The 16,322-nt window shown below is 31.4% G+C and overlaps 2 protein-coding genes across 2 annotated transcripts; both read left to right on the top strand.

The window, feature by feature from the left end:
- Positions 1–5,190: 5,190 nt before the first annotated feature.
- Positions 5,191–8,235, top strand: LOC117127492 (translation initiation factor IF-2-like). The gene is made up of 4 exons (XM_033278027.1): positions 5,191–5,600; positions 5,683–5,809; positions 5,906–5,971; positions 8,182–8,235. Exons 1-4 carry the CDS (start codon positions 5,269–5,271, stop codon positions 8,233–8,235), a joined length of 579 nt encoding a protein of 192 aa, XP_033133918.1. The 5' UTR covers positions 5,191–5,268.
- Positions 8,236–13,361: 5,126 nt separating this feature from the next.
- On the top strand, positions 13,362–14,971 carry LOC103833329 (gamma-interferon-responsive lysosomal thiol protein). Its single transcript, XM_009109419.3, has 5 exons — positions 13,362–13,683; positions 13,964–14,029; positions 14,280–14,405; positions 14,502–14,594; positions 14,689–14,971. Exons 1-5 carry the CDS (start codon positions 13,411–13,413, stop codon positions 14,857–14,859), a joined length of 729 nt encoding a protein of 242 aa, XP_009107667.1. The 5' UTR covers positions 13,362–13,410; the 3' UTR covers positions 14,860–14,971.
- Positions 14,972–16,322: the final 1,351 nt, after the last annotated feature.

Here is a 16,322-nt window from a genome sequence, read left to right as displayed (position 1 = left end):
TGGTAAGATGTTTTGTCCTTGTCGGAAATGCAACAATTCGAAACTGGCAAACCGTGAAAATGTTTGGAAGCATTTAATAAATAGAGGTTTCACGTCAAATTACTATATATGGTTTCAACATGGAGAAGGTTTTAATTATGATCAGAATGAAGCTAGTAGTAGTAATAGCAATTTTCAGGAAGAACCGGTTGATCATCATTTGCATAATGAACATTGTTACCATCAGGAGGAGATGGTAGATTATGATAGGGTTCATGATATGGTAGCTGATGCATTCGTAGCTCATGATGAAGAACCTAATATAGATGCAAAAAAGTTTTACGAAATGTTAAACGCGGCGAATCAACCACTTTACAGTGGTTGTAGAGAAGGTCTCTCTAAATTATCGTTGGCTGCTAGAATGATGAATATTAAAACTGATCACAATCTACCTGAAAGTTGCATGAACGAATGGGCTGACTTGTTTAAAGAGTATTTGCCGGAAGACAATGTGTCTGCTGATTCTTATTATGAGATTCAGAAACTGGTTTATAGTCTTGGGTTGCCTTCAGAGATGATAGATGTTTGCATCGACAACTGCATGATCTATTGGGGAGATGATGAGAAGCTAGAAGAATGTCGATTCTGCAAGAAGCCACAATTCAAGCCGCAAGGACGGGGACGTAATAGGGTACCGTACCAAAGGATGTGGTACCTACCAATTACAGACAGATTGAAAAGATTGTATCAATCAGAGCAGACTGCTGAGAAGATGAGATGGCATGCCGAGCATACTCAAACGGATGGTGAGATGACTCATCCATCAGATGCAAGAGCCTGGAAACATTTCAACAAAGTATATCCGGATTTCGCTAGCAATAGCCGCAATGTGTATCTCGGACTATGCACAGATGGATTTAGTCCGTTTGGAATGTCAGGGAGACAATATTCATTGTGGCCAGTCTTTCTTACACCATACAATCTGCCACCGGAGATGTGCATGCAAGGGGAATTGCTATTCTTGACCATATTAGTACCTGGTCCGAACCATCCAAAAAGGTCCCTGGATGTTTTCTTACAACCACTGATAAAAGAGTTGAAGGATTTATGGTCAACAGGGGTGAGGACGTATGACTGTTCAACGAAGACGAATTTTACGATGCAAGCGATGCTTTTGTGGACCATAAGTGATTTTCCTGCCTATGGGATGTTGTCTGGATGGACTACACATGGGAGATTAGCTTGTCCATATTGTAATGGAACGACAGATGCGTTTCAACTGAAGAATGGTAGGAAGACAAGTTGGTTTGATTGTCACCGTCGGTTTCTTCCCATTGGCCATCCTTACCGAAGAAACAAGAATTTGTTTAGGCACAAAAGGGTTGTGAGAGACACTCCTCCTCCATATCTAACTGGAGAACAAATTGAAGCGCAAATCGACTACTATGGGGCTAATGAAACAGTTAGTTGGGGTGGTAATTGGCATGTCCCTCGTAATATGCCTGATTCTTACGGTGTTCATCACAACTGGCACAAGAAGAGTATATTTTGGGAGTTGCCATATTGGAAGGATCTTCTTCTACGCCACAACCTCGATGTGATGCATATAGAGAAGAATTTCTTTGAGAACATCATGAATACAATATTGAATGTCCCAGGGAAGACAAAATACAACATAAAATCGAGGTTAGACTTGCCGGATATTTGCTCAAGAAGCGAGTTACATATTAAAAGCAATGGACAAATTCCCGTTCCGATATTCAGATTGTCTTCAGAAAAAAAGTCGGTATTGTTCAACTGGGTGGCATCAGAAGTGAAGTTCCCTGATGGGTATGTTTCGAATCTCTCTAGATGTGTTGAAAAGGGTCAAAAGTTCTCCGGGATGAAGAGTCATGATTGTCATGTCTTTATGCAACGACTACTGCTCTTTGCATTTGCGGAGCTACTTCCAACAAACGTACATGAAGCACTTGCAGGTACGTAGTGTATTATATGACAATAATTTTAAACGGTCTATTTTGTAAAATAATATATGACTAACAATGTGTTTAATTGTTTTTGGAATATAAAAGGCATTGGAGCATTTTTCAGGGATCTGAGCACACGCACTCTTAAAGAAGAAGTTGTGGAACAGCTTCAGGAGAACATTCCCATCTTATTGTGCAACCTGGAGAAGATATTTCCTCCCGGTTTTTTGACGTCATGGAGCATCTAGCTGTCCACCTTCCATATGAGGCATTGCTTCGTGGACCTGTACATTACGGATGGATGTATCAGTATGAACGAGCCATGAAATATTTGAAGGAAAAAGCAAAGAACCTCACCAAAGTTGAAGGTTCTATAATTGCTGGAAGTTTGACGGAAGAAGTTTCTCACTTCACATCGTACTACTTTGCGTCAAAAGTATGTACCCGGAGAAGAGCTCCAAGAAGATATGATGATGGTGGTGTTGCGCCAACATATGCAGTTGCTGGTGTTCCAGACATCTTTAGCCAGATTGGACGACTCGGTGGGAAGTCTAAAGAGGTTTGGTGGTCGAGTGAACAAGACGCTCATAGTGCACACACCTATATTCTACTCAATTGCGAGGATCCATTGATGCGTTATTTTGAAAGGTAACATATATATGGACACTTCGAAACACATCTAATTAAGTATAATAAGTTATATTAATTGGGAGAGATTCATTCCTATTATAAAATGTGATTTTACAGCCTATTTGTTTCTCAAGTCGAAGAAACATTTCCTGGTATATCCACAAGTGACATAGACAAAAGGAAAGATCAACACTTCATAAAGTGGTTGCAAAATCAGGTATTATCTCAAACTCTTTTTTCGTACATGATCGATATTTAAACATTATCTTTACTTTTGCAGGTTGATTATGACGACGATGCAGATTATCCTAAATGGTTACACGAAGTAATTCAATCTCCACTTGTAAAGGTCACCACATCACAGATGTATTTCACGCGAGACTATACTTTTCACACATATGAGTATGGTAGACAGCGGGCGACCAGTAACTATGGAATATGTGTCAAAGGGAAAACAGATTTCTACGGGATCTTGACGGAGATTATTGAAGTCGAATTTCCAGGGATACTGAAGCTGAAATGCGTCCTCTTCAAATGTGAATGGTTCGACCCCGTCATCAACAGAGGTGTTCGGTCTAACAAATTCGGTGTAGTTGATGTCAACGGTGGACGATGGTACAACAAATTCGAGCCTTTCATCTTAGCTTCACAAGCAGACCAAGTTAGCTTCCTTCCATACCCTCGGATGAGAGATTCGGGTATAAATTGGTTAGCTGTGATCAAAGTTACACCTCGAGGACGAATTATCAGTGGAGAAGAACCACCATTGCAAGAAGAACAGATAAATGAAGTCGAAGAACCTGAACAAGAAATTGATGACATCCTTCTCATTGATCCGCATAATCACGAGTACGAAGATCTTACCGACGATGCCACAGACAAAGCTAATGAAGACGAGTTTAATGAAAATGATGATGTTTCTAGTGATGACGAGAATGTTGATGTATCCGATTGATGTATTTGATTTTATGTAGTTTGTTTTATGAATAAGATAATGTGGGAGTTTGATTTATGAATAAAGTAATGTGAAAGTTTATTTTAATTATGAATAAGGACTTGTGGTTTGGGGTTTGGAATATATTATAAATAAGGTTTGAGGTGAAAGAATAGATTGAGGTTCAAGGGTAGATGGGTTTGGGGTTTGGAATATATGAAGTAGAAGATAAGGAAGATGGGGTTTGGGGTTTCGGATTTTAGGGATTTAAATGTAGTACTCGTTAATTCCTCGTAACATAGCGTGGAACTTACGACGAAAAGTAAAATAAATAACGCGGGGCACGCTAATTCCACGTAAGCCAAAATCGTCGTAAGGTTGTCGTAAGGCCACGAGGAGTTTACGACGAAAAAAAATAAAAAAGAAAGCGGGGCACGCTAATTCCACGTAAGCCAAAATCGTCGTAAGGTTGTCGTAAGGCCACGAGGAGTTTACGACGAAATTAAAAAAAAAAAAGAAAGCGGGGCACGCTAATTCCACGTAAGCCAAAATCGTCGTAAACGAGTCGTAAACTAACGAGGATATTACGACGAAAATATTAAAAAAACTAAAAAAAAGAAGAGAAGAAAGATACTTGAATCACATTTGGCGAGACTTACGTAAGTCTCGACCACATGAGTTCCAATATCTTCTTCTCCTCTTTTTTTTTCCAAATATTTCTAAATTGGTAAAAAGCGGGACTTGCTACTTCCTCATAGTATAAAAACTAGTAAAAAAAGAAAAAAAGAAAGATACTGGAATTATATGTGGCGAGACTTACGTCTCGTCCACATAAATTCCAAAATCTTCTTCTCTTCTTTTTTTTTCAAATATTTCTAAGGGCAAATCTCCAAAATAGCACCTTTCTAAGTTTATATCACAAAAATAGCACTCAAAAACTAAAATGACCAAAATAGCATTTTATCTTTTGAAAAATTTAAATTTTTTTATTTTTCAAAATTTGAAATCTTATCCCCAAAACCTCACTTCTCAACTCTAAACCCTAAAACCTAAACTCTAAACCCTAAACCCTAAATTGTAAACCCTAAACCCCACCCCTTGAGTGCTATTTTTGTGACTTTTAGCCTTGAGTGCTAGTTTGAGAACAAAAACTTGATTTAGTGCTATTTTGGTCTTTTTCTCTATTTCTAATTTGAAAAGCATTTTGGTGAGGTGTGTGATTTGAGAGAGGGTGTGTTTTGTGAGTGTGTGTGTGGTTTGAAAAGGAAAGTTGTGGGTATTTATAGAAAATATAAGCTCGCTAATTCCTCGTAACACATATGCTCGTTAATTCCACGTAAAGATACTCGTCGTAAAAACGTCGTTAACCAAAACGCGGGCCTTTGTAATTCGTCGCTATTTCCTCGTAAATGAAAACACGGGCCTCTGTAATTCCTCATAACTTTACGAGGAAATGACGAGGACAAGTAATCTTATATATATATCCCCGAGCGAGCTCGCTCTTTCTTTCCTCTACACTTCCTCTCCACTTCCTCCCTATTCCGTAGCAATGGTAAGTCTCTCTAATTCCTCTCTAGTTTGATTAGTTTAGGACAGATTAGGTGGTTAGTATAGGGAATTTAGATAGGTTTACGGATCTTATGTTATTTAGTGTTGATTAGGTGGATAATGTTGGGAAGTATATTGTTCACGAAAATTTAAAAAATTAAATTTTTTTCTCAGGTTCGAAAAGGTAGACTTACTGCCCATTACAGAGAGATGTTCGGTGAGCCGGGTAGTCGTTTAGCCCCGTCGTCTTCTTCAGCTCCCGGTTCTTCGGGTCAGGAGACTGTCCCCGAGACTCAGTACACTCAGAGAGTCTTTGGATCTCCTTCTTCTAGTGCACCATCGGTTCATCACGTGCCTCCCCCGATGGCTCCTCCTCCTGTGCCTCCTCCGATGGCACCTCCGATGCCCGCCGAGATTCATCCCGATTTGATGGTGCCTCCGAGTGCTCCTTACTCGCAGTACACCGTAGAGGACATTCTTCGTCTGCCAGGCAGAGAAGGTTTACCAGTCATCGACCCCGACCGACCGGACGGAACTTTGTGGTATGTTTCATTATTTTTTTATTCTTTTTAAATTATTTATAACTTTAAAAAATAATTTATATTTTAAATTTGTATTTTCCAGGTTTGGGATTGACGGATGTCTTGCATCAGACATAACCGACACGATAAAAGGTTACTTTTCCATGGCACATCTGAACTGGAAAAAGACGCCTCACTACGTCAGAAAGACATGGTTCAAAATTTACGCTGTAAGTTTCTATTAATTAATTATATATCTTTAAAATTTTTCATTATTTATATATTTTTTTTTCTGAAAAACTAATTATAAATTTTTTTTCCAACAGCAAAAATATAATTGGGCCTTGGGGATCACTAAGAGGGTGAGGAAGAAGTTTATCGTGATGGCGAAAGTTTGCTTGTTGGACACGGTCTCCAACTGGAAGGGTGACTGGATCGTGAAGGGGTATGAGCGTGGCAAACCCGCTGAGCTCACCACAGATGTCTGGGATGGCCTCATCCGACATTGGCGTCTTCCTGATTCCATTAGAGTCGCCCAGTCTTGCTCTAACTCCCGTAACACAGTCGATGAGCACGGGAACGGGCCGATGCTTCACACTACAGGCCAAAAACCCCACGCTGGTGTCCGTTTGGAAATGGTAATTAAATATTTAATTATATTAAATTTTTAGTATATTTTTATATATATTCTAACAACTTTCTTAAATGTTTTTTAGGCCAAAGAGAATCCCGTCTCTTATGCAACTTTACGAGAGGACCCAAAAGAACAAGGCGGGCCGATTTATAGATGGCAAGTACGAGCAAATCTACAACGATTTGGCTGCTCGGGTTGAAGAACGCCAGACCCAGCTGACCCAGCAGTCCACCGATGGATTACCCGTCACCTTATCCACACCTGAAGTGGATAAGCTTTACGAGGAGGTAAATTTTCTAAAATTTTAATTTTTTTAATTATTTATTTAATTTAACTTTAAATTTTTACTAACAAAATTTATTTTTTGTTTTTAAGGTTGTCCCTAAAAAAAGGGACGGACGTTGGGGATTGGTTCCGTCAACGATGTTTCGAGAGCGACATCGTCTTATGTTCAGCGACGGGATGATGAAGTCTCTCAGCTGCGTAGGGAGTCCGAAGAGCTGCATAGAGAGTCTACTGAGCTGCGTCACGAGTTGAGCTCGACGCGATCTGCGTTCACAGCTCGTGTGGGTGGAGTCGAGGGCTTCTTGGACGTTGTAGCGGCCACAAATCCGGAATGGGAGACTTTGTTGAGGACCATGCGACAACAAAATCCTATCCCAGGTGAGTCACCAACCGACGACTCACATGCCGAGGCGAATGTAACGGCGAGGAGTGATGAATTCTACCGGGCGATTAACGATCCTTAGTTCTTTTTAATTTCGGTTCTTGTATTATGAATTCAAAACTTATTTATATATAAAATATTTTGGTTTTGATTTTTTTAGAATTTTAATTTTATTAATAATTTAAATAATTTAAATTATTTTTTAATTATAATTTTTTATATTTCTGTAAAATAACGAAACGAAGTAAATTCGTAGCTAATTTTGCGACTTCTTTACGTGGAAGCTTAACGAGGTTTTTACGAGGAAATATTTACAAGGAAATGACGTGGACAATTCACGTGGTCTTTACGAGGAAAGCTATCAAGGTATTTACGTTTACTTTACGAGTATTTACTTTCGAGTTATTTACGTGGCTTTAACGAGGAATGGCTTTCGAGGTATTTACGAGGAAATTTAGCGACGTCCTTACGTGGAAGCTTTACGTGGTCTTTACGACGAAATATTCTTCTTCGCTTTTACGACGAAATTATTTCCTCGCTACGTTACGACGAATTAGCGAGGATATATGCGTTACGACAAACGTATAACGACGAAACGGATTTCTTCGCTATTTCCTCGTATCACTGTTTTTACGACAAAGTCACGAGGAAAACTGCCCTCGTAAAACTTGTGTTTTCTTGTAGTGAAACTGTTTCTTTTTGACCATGAAACGCCAACATTACACTTAACGATATCTTCTTTTGGGGCTTCCCATCGACTCAAACTTTCAGAGTTATGTGTCACACTCCGTGATAACTCGAGCTTCTGTGCATCACCACTCCTTTGAATCATCCCTCACTTTCATAACAGTATCTTTCGCTAAGTACTACTCTCTCCCTTTAAAAAGAAAGTTATTTCTGTTTTTCCAGAAATAGCTTTCTCTTCGAAGAGAGAGAGTACTCAGCGGACAAAACTCTAGGTTTTGATTTTAAGTCTACTTCTTATAGTTCTATTTATAAACCTATGTAATTACAAATAATTAAATGAATTTTTTCACGCAGAAATCTAGGTTTTGATTTTACAGTTATACATAAAGACACTTATCAGGTATGAACTAAATATTTGCTTCTAACAAAATAATAGTATTCTTTTGGCTTACGTTAGTGTGGTTTGATTTAATTTTGAAAAAATCACATTTTATTTGCTTAATGGGCTTTTATATCGAAAATTGACCCTAGTTTACTAATTCAATAATGTAAATAACTGTATACGTAAAAAAAATTTTTTTACGTTTTATAAATTTAATCAATGTATTTCATAGTTAAACGAGTTTATTTCAAATATGCCTACTAAACAAGTCAACGAGTTTCTTTAGTACAAAACCAGCATTGGCTTCTTTTTTTTTGTCTGAACAATAGCATTCACCTTATTTATCAAACTAGGATAAGACCCGCGCCTTGCGCGGGATTTAGTTATTATTTTTATTATATTTTGGAGAATGAAACAATAGTTTGGCTTCATTTGGATTATGGGTGTTCAATCCGGATATCGGGTTGGTTTCGGTTCGGTTCGATTTTTTTCGGTATTTGGTTAGTAAAATATAACTACTATTCTAAATCTATATTTACTTTGACTTTAGTCTTTCACATACTTTTGAAAGATTTCAACTGGACGACTAAATTGATCAGCCAATTTTGTTGCTTTAAATCATTAGTGTTTATATATATATATATTATTTAGATTGAATATTTATTAAATAAAAATTTATATGCGTTATATTTTATGATCATTTGTAACTTATTATAACAAAAAAATAATCTATTGATCACAAAATTTTCAGAGTGAGAATATTCAAATTTCTAATAATATATAGACGTTTTGAAAAATTCAAATATAACATATAAGAAAAAATATAAATGTTTTTATTATATATTTAATGTGATTTTTTAATATCTTTCAATAATATAAAATTTAAAAAAAAAGAACTAAGATACCAAAATTGTTATCAAATATTTATTATTCATAATAATTAATTTTCATATATACGTTAATCATATTAGGTAATTTCGTAGCTTCTAATTAAGGAAAGTGCAAAAAAAATTTTGGTAGATTATTTATCAATTCGATAGTTAGTTTAATAAAAAATATAATGTAAGTCAAGATGGACCAACCTATTTTTCTAAGAATAGTATATTTTATATAGTCATTTATTAAATGAGAATTTATAATCATACAGTTCTATGATCATTCATATCATTTTATAACTGAATATTTAAATCATCGATAACAAAATTTTCAATGTGAAATCTTTAATAAGTTTATAATTTATAAATGTTTTTGAAAATTCATTGAAATTTTTAATATTAAAATATTTATGTAATCTTATGGTATATAGTATAATCTATATATATATATATATAAATATATATGTTTTATTATTAAATGATATTTTTTACTCATATGGTTTTAAAATAATGTGTATCTTCTTATAATATTAAATAAAAGTTCATATTAATACAATTTTATGATCATTTGTAACTTATTATGACAAAAAAATAATCTATTGATCACAAAATTTTCAGAGTGGGGATCTTCAAATTTCTAATAATTTATAGACGTTTTGAAAACTTCAAAATATAACATATAAGAAAAATTATAAATGTTTTTATTATATATTTAATGTGATTTTTAAATATATTTTAATAATATAAAATTAAAAAAGAACTAAGATACAAAAATTGTTATCAAATATTTATTATTCATTATAATTAATTTTCACATATACGTTAATCATATTAGGTAATTTCGTAGCTTTTATTTAAGGAAAGTGCAAAACATTTTTTGGTACGTTATTTATCAATTCGATAGTTAGTTTAATAAAAAGTGTAATTTAAGTTAAGATGGACCAACATATTTTTCTAGGAATAGTATATTTTGTATAGTTATTTATTAAATAAGAATTTATAATCATACGGTTCTATGATCGTTCATATCGTTTTATAACAAAATATTTAAATCATCGATAACAAAATTTTCAATCTGAAATCTTTAATAAGTTTATAATTTATAAATGTTCTTGAAAATTCATTGAAAGTTTTAATATTAAAATATTTATGTAATCTTATGGTATATAGTGTTTAATATATATATATATATATATTTATTTTATTATTAAATGATATTTTTTACTCATATGGTTTTAAAATCATGTGTATCTTCTTATAATAAAAATGTTAAACCATTGATCATTAATTTTTAACATAATAATTTTAATAGTTTTAATCATTTATTGTCGTTTTTAAAAATTCAAAATATAACATATACGAAAAAATCTAAATTTTATTTTTATAGCTAATTTGATTGTTTAATTTATTTTAATAATATAAAATTAAACAAAAAATGATGGAGGAGATATACATTGTTATCAAATCTTTATTATTAAACTCATTAATTGTCATATATATATTAGTCATTTATGGTAATTCCGTAGGTTTTATTTAAGGAAAGAAAATATCATATCATATCATATAGTTTGACCAACTTATGTATCTAACAACATATAAAAATCGAATGTGGACCTACTTATTTTTCAATTGAATGTAATTGACTACTTAATTGATTGCCACCTATGCATTAGGACCTCTTTTAATTAATACAAAATTGAGGTTACATCTTTTCAAATGTTCCTCAATTGATATATAAGGGATTTATGGCTTGGATTAGTATAAGATTTCCCTCGGAACATTGTGGCACAAAACCGAAAACTGGACTGGTGAGAACTTCATCTTTGTTGTTGATACATTTTCAGAATTATTTTGCTACGTAAAAATTAGTGAATTCACAAGATCGTTGTTCTGTTAAACAGTTCAATTTTAAAGTTAAAAACTAGATCTTGATCTGCGCGACCGCACAGGTTTTTGTTTTCATTTATTTTTTATAAACATTTTGTTTTCAGTTCTAAATTGGTATATATTATAATATATATGTGTCTATCAATTTTTAAAACATAATAAGTTTACGGTATTATTTTTTCATTGAATAGATTGTTTCAAACTTTAATATGTATTTGTATCTTCTTCTATATATATATTTTCGGATTACTATTTCATTATTAAGATCGTAACTATATATATAAAGATTAATAAAATATTATTTTATGGTCAAATTCAAAAATATGGTAACATTTCACAAATTTAAATTTTTTAAAAATTAAATTTTTCGCTTCATATATTTATATTATCGAGTAAATAATTAAACATTTAGTTTTTGTTTAATTTTTAAAATAAACTATATTGTTTAAAATTTGTTTTCATTGGTTTATGGTAGTAAGTATTAATCATTTTAGATAATCTGATTTTTGTTATTTAAAAAAAATCTTTATAATTTAAAAGTTTATATCGACAAATATTTAAATAATTAACATATGGAGGTATAATATTACAACATTAAATTATATATATTTAATTTATACTATCTATAAATCCAATGAATCATCTATTGTTTAAATTCAATTATTGATAGCCCAATAAAAATTTCTGATAGGTCCAAAATTTAGATGATAAGGTTAGAGATTAAATATAACATGAGTTTTTAGGAATATGTCTATTAGGTCTATTTTTTTAAAAAAATCACACATGAATTAAAATTATAACTTCTGTTTTAATATATAAGATATTGTTGTATCTCAATCCCTATGGCAAAAGTGTCAAACTCATAATTTTATCGACATGCACTTGAATGAAAAAAATAAAGAACTTAAAAAGGCCTATAAAATTATAAAATTGAAACAACATTACTATTTTTCAACGACATTACTTAAAATCTTACACAAATTTATATTGAAAAAATGGAACAAATTAGTGATCTGCTCTGTACGTTTTGAATCTTGTAACAAGATTTCAAATAGTATTGTTAGCTGAAACGTTGTCCTATAGTTGTTTGTACTCTAGTTAAAGATTGATTGTTTTTATTCTAAGTGAATATTCGTGACGAAACGGAAACTTGAGTTTATTCGAAATTACTTTAATTGCATTATTTAAAGGGAAAATATACATCTATTCAGTTCAACCTAGAGACCCACTTGCGGTTTACTTGTTTCCCAAAACTGTTGAGAGTATAGAGTTTAATTTGAAAGATGCAAAGCAAGACCTACTCATATAATAGAATAGATCCATAGTAGAACCTACCGTTAGTGTTACTAATAATTACTTACCTGGGACTCTCATTTTTAGTGGTATTATGAACACCACTTTATTTATATCGCTGATTATGTATACCTTTTAATTAATCACTACGCAGTGAAATAGTTTATTAAATTATTTTTAATAAGTTGTACTGAGAGATTTGTGGTATAGCTTTCTATTAGGAATGAATATTCATATATCTGTTCGGATTCACTTGATTTATTAGGATTTCAAATTTTTATTGTTAGAAATTAAAATCTTATTCGGATATTTACAAATTTTGGTTTAGATTTGGTTCGAATCATTGCGGGTTCGGTTCAGATCTCAAGTCCAGATACACATTTTATTTACGTAATTTTTCACAAAAGTCTAAATATACTTAAATCCAAAATAAAATAATATAAAACATAAAAATGAATAATGTAAGACTAACGATTTAAATTTACATAAAAATTTGTTCTATTTAAATATTTGGATGGAGAACAAAAAAAATATTATCAGTATTTTTAATATTTACTGTTATTTTTAGATATTTACTTGTGACAATGTTGCTAATTTTGAGATATTTTCATATTTTTGAATATCTAGTAGATATAAAATTTAAATTATTAATATATTTAAGTATATAATTGATATTTACATATTTTGGTATCCACAATATTTTAGTTTGAATTAGATTCGAGTATGATTATCTGGATATTAAACTTTTAGATTCATCTGAGTATAATTAATCAGTTTTATTTTGTGTTTAAATGTCACTTTCAAATCTAGTTCGGTTTCGGATTCAGATGAGTTGATTAAAAAATAGTGTAAATGCATTAATTTTTTTTGCGTTACAGTTAAAAAAATTAATGTGTGAACACATTAATTATTAAATGATTATGAAGTTGACACGTCAACATATTCAAATTAATCAATGTGAGACTTCCACGTGCCAAATATAGTGTGAACGCATTAATTACAAATGATTATCGATGAGTATTTATAATATTTTATAGATAGTTTTCTATAATAAAATAAATATTTTCTTAAGAAAAAATACACATTTAATTGATATTTCAAGTAGATGTAGAATATGAGCTTTACTATGTCCATCATAAAAGCTAATTATTGAAGAGAAAAATTATATATATATATATGTACAATAGACATATGGTATTTCTATACTCACCCTGACTCTTGAGTTACTACTATGGACACTAAAGTCAAATACGAGACCCCACGAGAAAAAAATGTTACTAACTAGCTAGTAAAAGAAAAAAACAAGTGACAGTAATGGTAAAAATAAACATCTATAAATGTATCCACAAAGCGTTCATGTGAGCCACTCAGTTCAAAATTTTTTTGGTATAAACATTATACAAAGAATGCTTTTTACAATGGCCTCTTCTTCGTCACACAGGCTTGTGTTCTTCTGCTTAGCTTGCCTTCTGTTCACCTTCTCTTACAACTTCGTGGCTGGTGAATCCGACAAAGTGAAGCTCAATCTTTACTACGAATCACTTTGTCCCTATTGTCAGAGTTTCATAGCCGATGGTCTAGTCAAAATCTTTGACTCTGATCTCCACACAATCACTGATCTAAAGCTCGTTCCATTCGGGAACGCTCATGTCTCCGATAAGCTGACTGTCACTTGTCAGGTTCTTTTCGCCTCCTCCTCCTTTTTTTCTGTTAAAAGCAGATTCTCTAGTATTAGTACACCATCCGATGTTTTGATATTTAAAACATTCTGGGATGATCTACAAGATTGGGGATCATCTTTACAATTTTTTGTAGTATTATTCTCCAAAAAAATATATGCTCTCCTCTTTCTTCTTGATAAACTAATTTATTCGTTCTTATTTTAATGATATAGTTGTTTAAGTCACTTTTATGTGTTATTTTTTACTATGTTTTAACTAATTATGAATTTTTGTGAAGCATGGTGAAGAGGAATGCAAACTAAACGCCATTGAAGCTTGCGCCATAAGAACTTGGCCCGATCCGGTATATAAATCATTTATTTACTTATAATATTTTTAGAATATAAACCTAAAAAGTTACTATTCTGCTACTTTAAATTCTTCTGTTTTTAGGATGAAATATAAACTTAAATCTAATAGAGATACCTATTTAAAATACTTTTAAAATTTTTAACTTTTAAGAGTTTAGTGAACCGGGGGAAAAAGTTTAGTGAACCAGATCACCTGACTATTAGAATTATAAATTAATATGATTGATGGTTTTTGAAACTCAGAATGTACATTACTGGTTCATAAGGTGCATCGAAAACGACACAACAAACTGGGAATCATCATGTTTTACGAAATATGGAGGTAAGAAGGCCATCAAAGATTGTTATACCAGTGATCTCTCTAAAACTGTAAGTATATAAAAGCGTAATGTACCAACATATTGTATAATTTCCATAATCTATAATCCTATAAGTCATAAATATTTTCGTTTTTTGTTTTATCAGCTCATACTTGGTTATGCAAACCAGACTTTAAGTTTGAAGCCGAAACATATGTACGTACCATGGGTCACAGTTAACGGCAAACCACAATACGAGGTAGAAATTTTGTTTTCGTAAATAATAATAACCTGACTCCATTTATTTAACATTTTATAATCATATAACGTGTTTTTTTTTCTTGGGGATGCAGCATCTTGATGATTTTGTTGCCCAGGTGTGCAAAGCGTACAAAGGAAAGGCTTCGCTTCCAAAAATCTGCCATTCCTCTGCTCTGTCTAAGTCACCTCAGAACAAAGTGGTGAAGCTTCAAGTCTCCTATGCCGAAGAAGTTTTCAATCACCAAGCAAAAAACTTAAACTAAGATGGATTTAAGCTATGTTACAAATGGAATGATAAATGAAAGATCTTCTTATAAACTCTTATGTAGTTATGTTTACGCGTTTTCTGAATATATATGAGTCAGCCGTTTGATATTAGAAAAACACTAGATATGAATAATATAACCGACGTCTAAACCGGTGATTGGTGAACGTGTAAATTTACCGCGGTAATGCGTTTTGGTTTTAGCTATAGTAGGTGGTCAGTACTCAGTACCAAGATCACAGACTAAACACAGATAAGCATACGACCTTGAGTTGGATTGGATTCCAATACCATGTCGCTACTGCATAACCAAATATTAGGTGATATTTTTATGCTCATGCACGGTATAAATTTTAATTTGCATATATATTTTGTAAAATTTGTATATTTGATATATGTTGTTTTCGAAAAAAAGGAAAAATATATTAAATCAAGATTCCATAAATAAACATAACTTGTAATATTTTAAAAATTCAGGCACATTTATGGATATATAAAATAATTAAATCATAACAACTGTTTATTTGATTCTTCATATTTTGATTAGTTTGCTTATTTATGTTTTGGTATATTGGGTTCTATTTTTTTTTTTCAAATGACTCAAAAGATTTTATTACAATTAGACTAAAATAAGAATAACCTTGTTAGTATTGATTATTGATTCATAAAATAGTTACACCAAGAACTCATATGTTTTCACCCTATCAGTTTGCATATATTCAGTTCAGATCAAGCAATATTAATAAGTCTAATTTTCATTCTAACATTGTTTGAATTGTTTATTCAGTTTTAATTTATTAATTATGAAATAAAAATAAAAATAAAAATGATATTATATGATAATTTTTTTGTTATTAAAATTATAATCATTTAGTCAAACTAATATTCATCGTAAAATATTATTTTCTTGTTTATTAGCCTTATATTTTAATACATGTATTTAGTTTTAAAATACATTAAAATAGTCACAAAATCTAATTGTTTGTTTTTGAAAAAATATATTATATAATCAGTTGATGTTGTCATAATTAGTTTTAATCATTTTACATAAAATATATTTATAATAAAATTATTATTTTTGAATAAGGATATCTATATTATTTTATTTTTCAAATTATTTTGTAAAGTATATCTTAAAGCTTATATATATTTCTTTTTTTGTTTATGTTTTTAACGAATACAAAGAATAAAAAATCTATATATAGAATCTATATATTTTCTATTATGTATATATACCTTTTTATTTTTATGTGTTTTTGTAAGAAGAAAATTTATGTTAAAAAGCTTATAAAAGTTTTAATAAAAAAATGAAATAAAAATAGATATATTAAAGTTATTATATTCAAATTAAAAATATTATCAGATTTATCTTGATGGTAGCAAAGTAACAATACAATTTATAATGCTACGGCAAGATGGATAATAAGCAAAAAGATGGATAATAAGCAAAATTTTCGGAAT

This window comes from Brassica rapa, chromosome A08, assembly GCF_000309985.2.
Source record: "Brassica rapa cultivar Chiifu-401-42 chromosome A08, CAAS_Brap_v3.01, whole genome shotgun sequence".
In the NCBI taxonomy this organism is placed as follows: Eukaryota; Viridiplantae; Streptophyta; class Magnoliopsida; order Brassicales; family Brassicaceae; genus Brassica; species Brassica rapa.
The sequence above is the reverse complement of the archived record's forward strand: the minus strand, read 5'-3'. Positions and strand labels throughout refer to the sequence as shown.

Excerpts from the sequence above, each read along its gene's own strand:
- LOC103833329 (XM_009109419.3), top strand. The coding sequence starts at position 13,411 with ATGCTTTTTACAATGGCCTCTTCTTCGTCACACAGGCTTGTGTTCTTC. Across the intron at positions 14,030-14,279 it reads TAAGAACTTGGCCCGATCCG|AATGTACATTACTGGTTCAT; the intron begins GTATATAAATCA and ends TTTGAAACTCAG. Across the intron at positions 14,595-14,688 it reads ACGGCAAACCACAATACGAG|CATCTTGATGATTTTGTTGC; the intron begins GTAGAAATTTTG and ends TTGGGGATGCAG.
- LOC117127492 (XM_033278027.1), top strand. The coding sequence starts at position 5,269 with ATGTTCGGTGAGCCGGGTAGTCGTTTAGCCCCGTCGTCTTCTTCAGCT. Across the intron at positions 5,601-5,682 it reads CGACCGGACGGAACTTTGTG|GTTTGGGATTGACGGATGTC; the intron begins GTATGTTTCATT and ends TGTATTTTCCAG. Across the intron at positions 5,810-5,905 it reads CATGGTTCAAAATTTACGCT|CAAAAATATAATTGGGCCTT; the intron begins GTAAGTTTCTAT and ends TTTTTCCAACAG.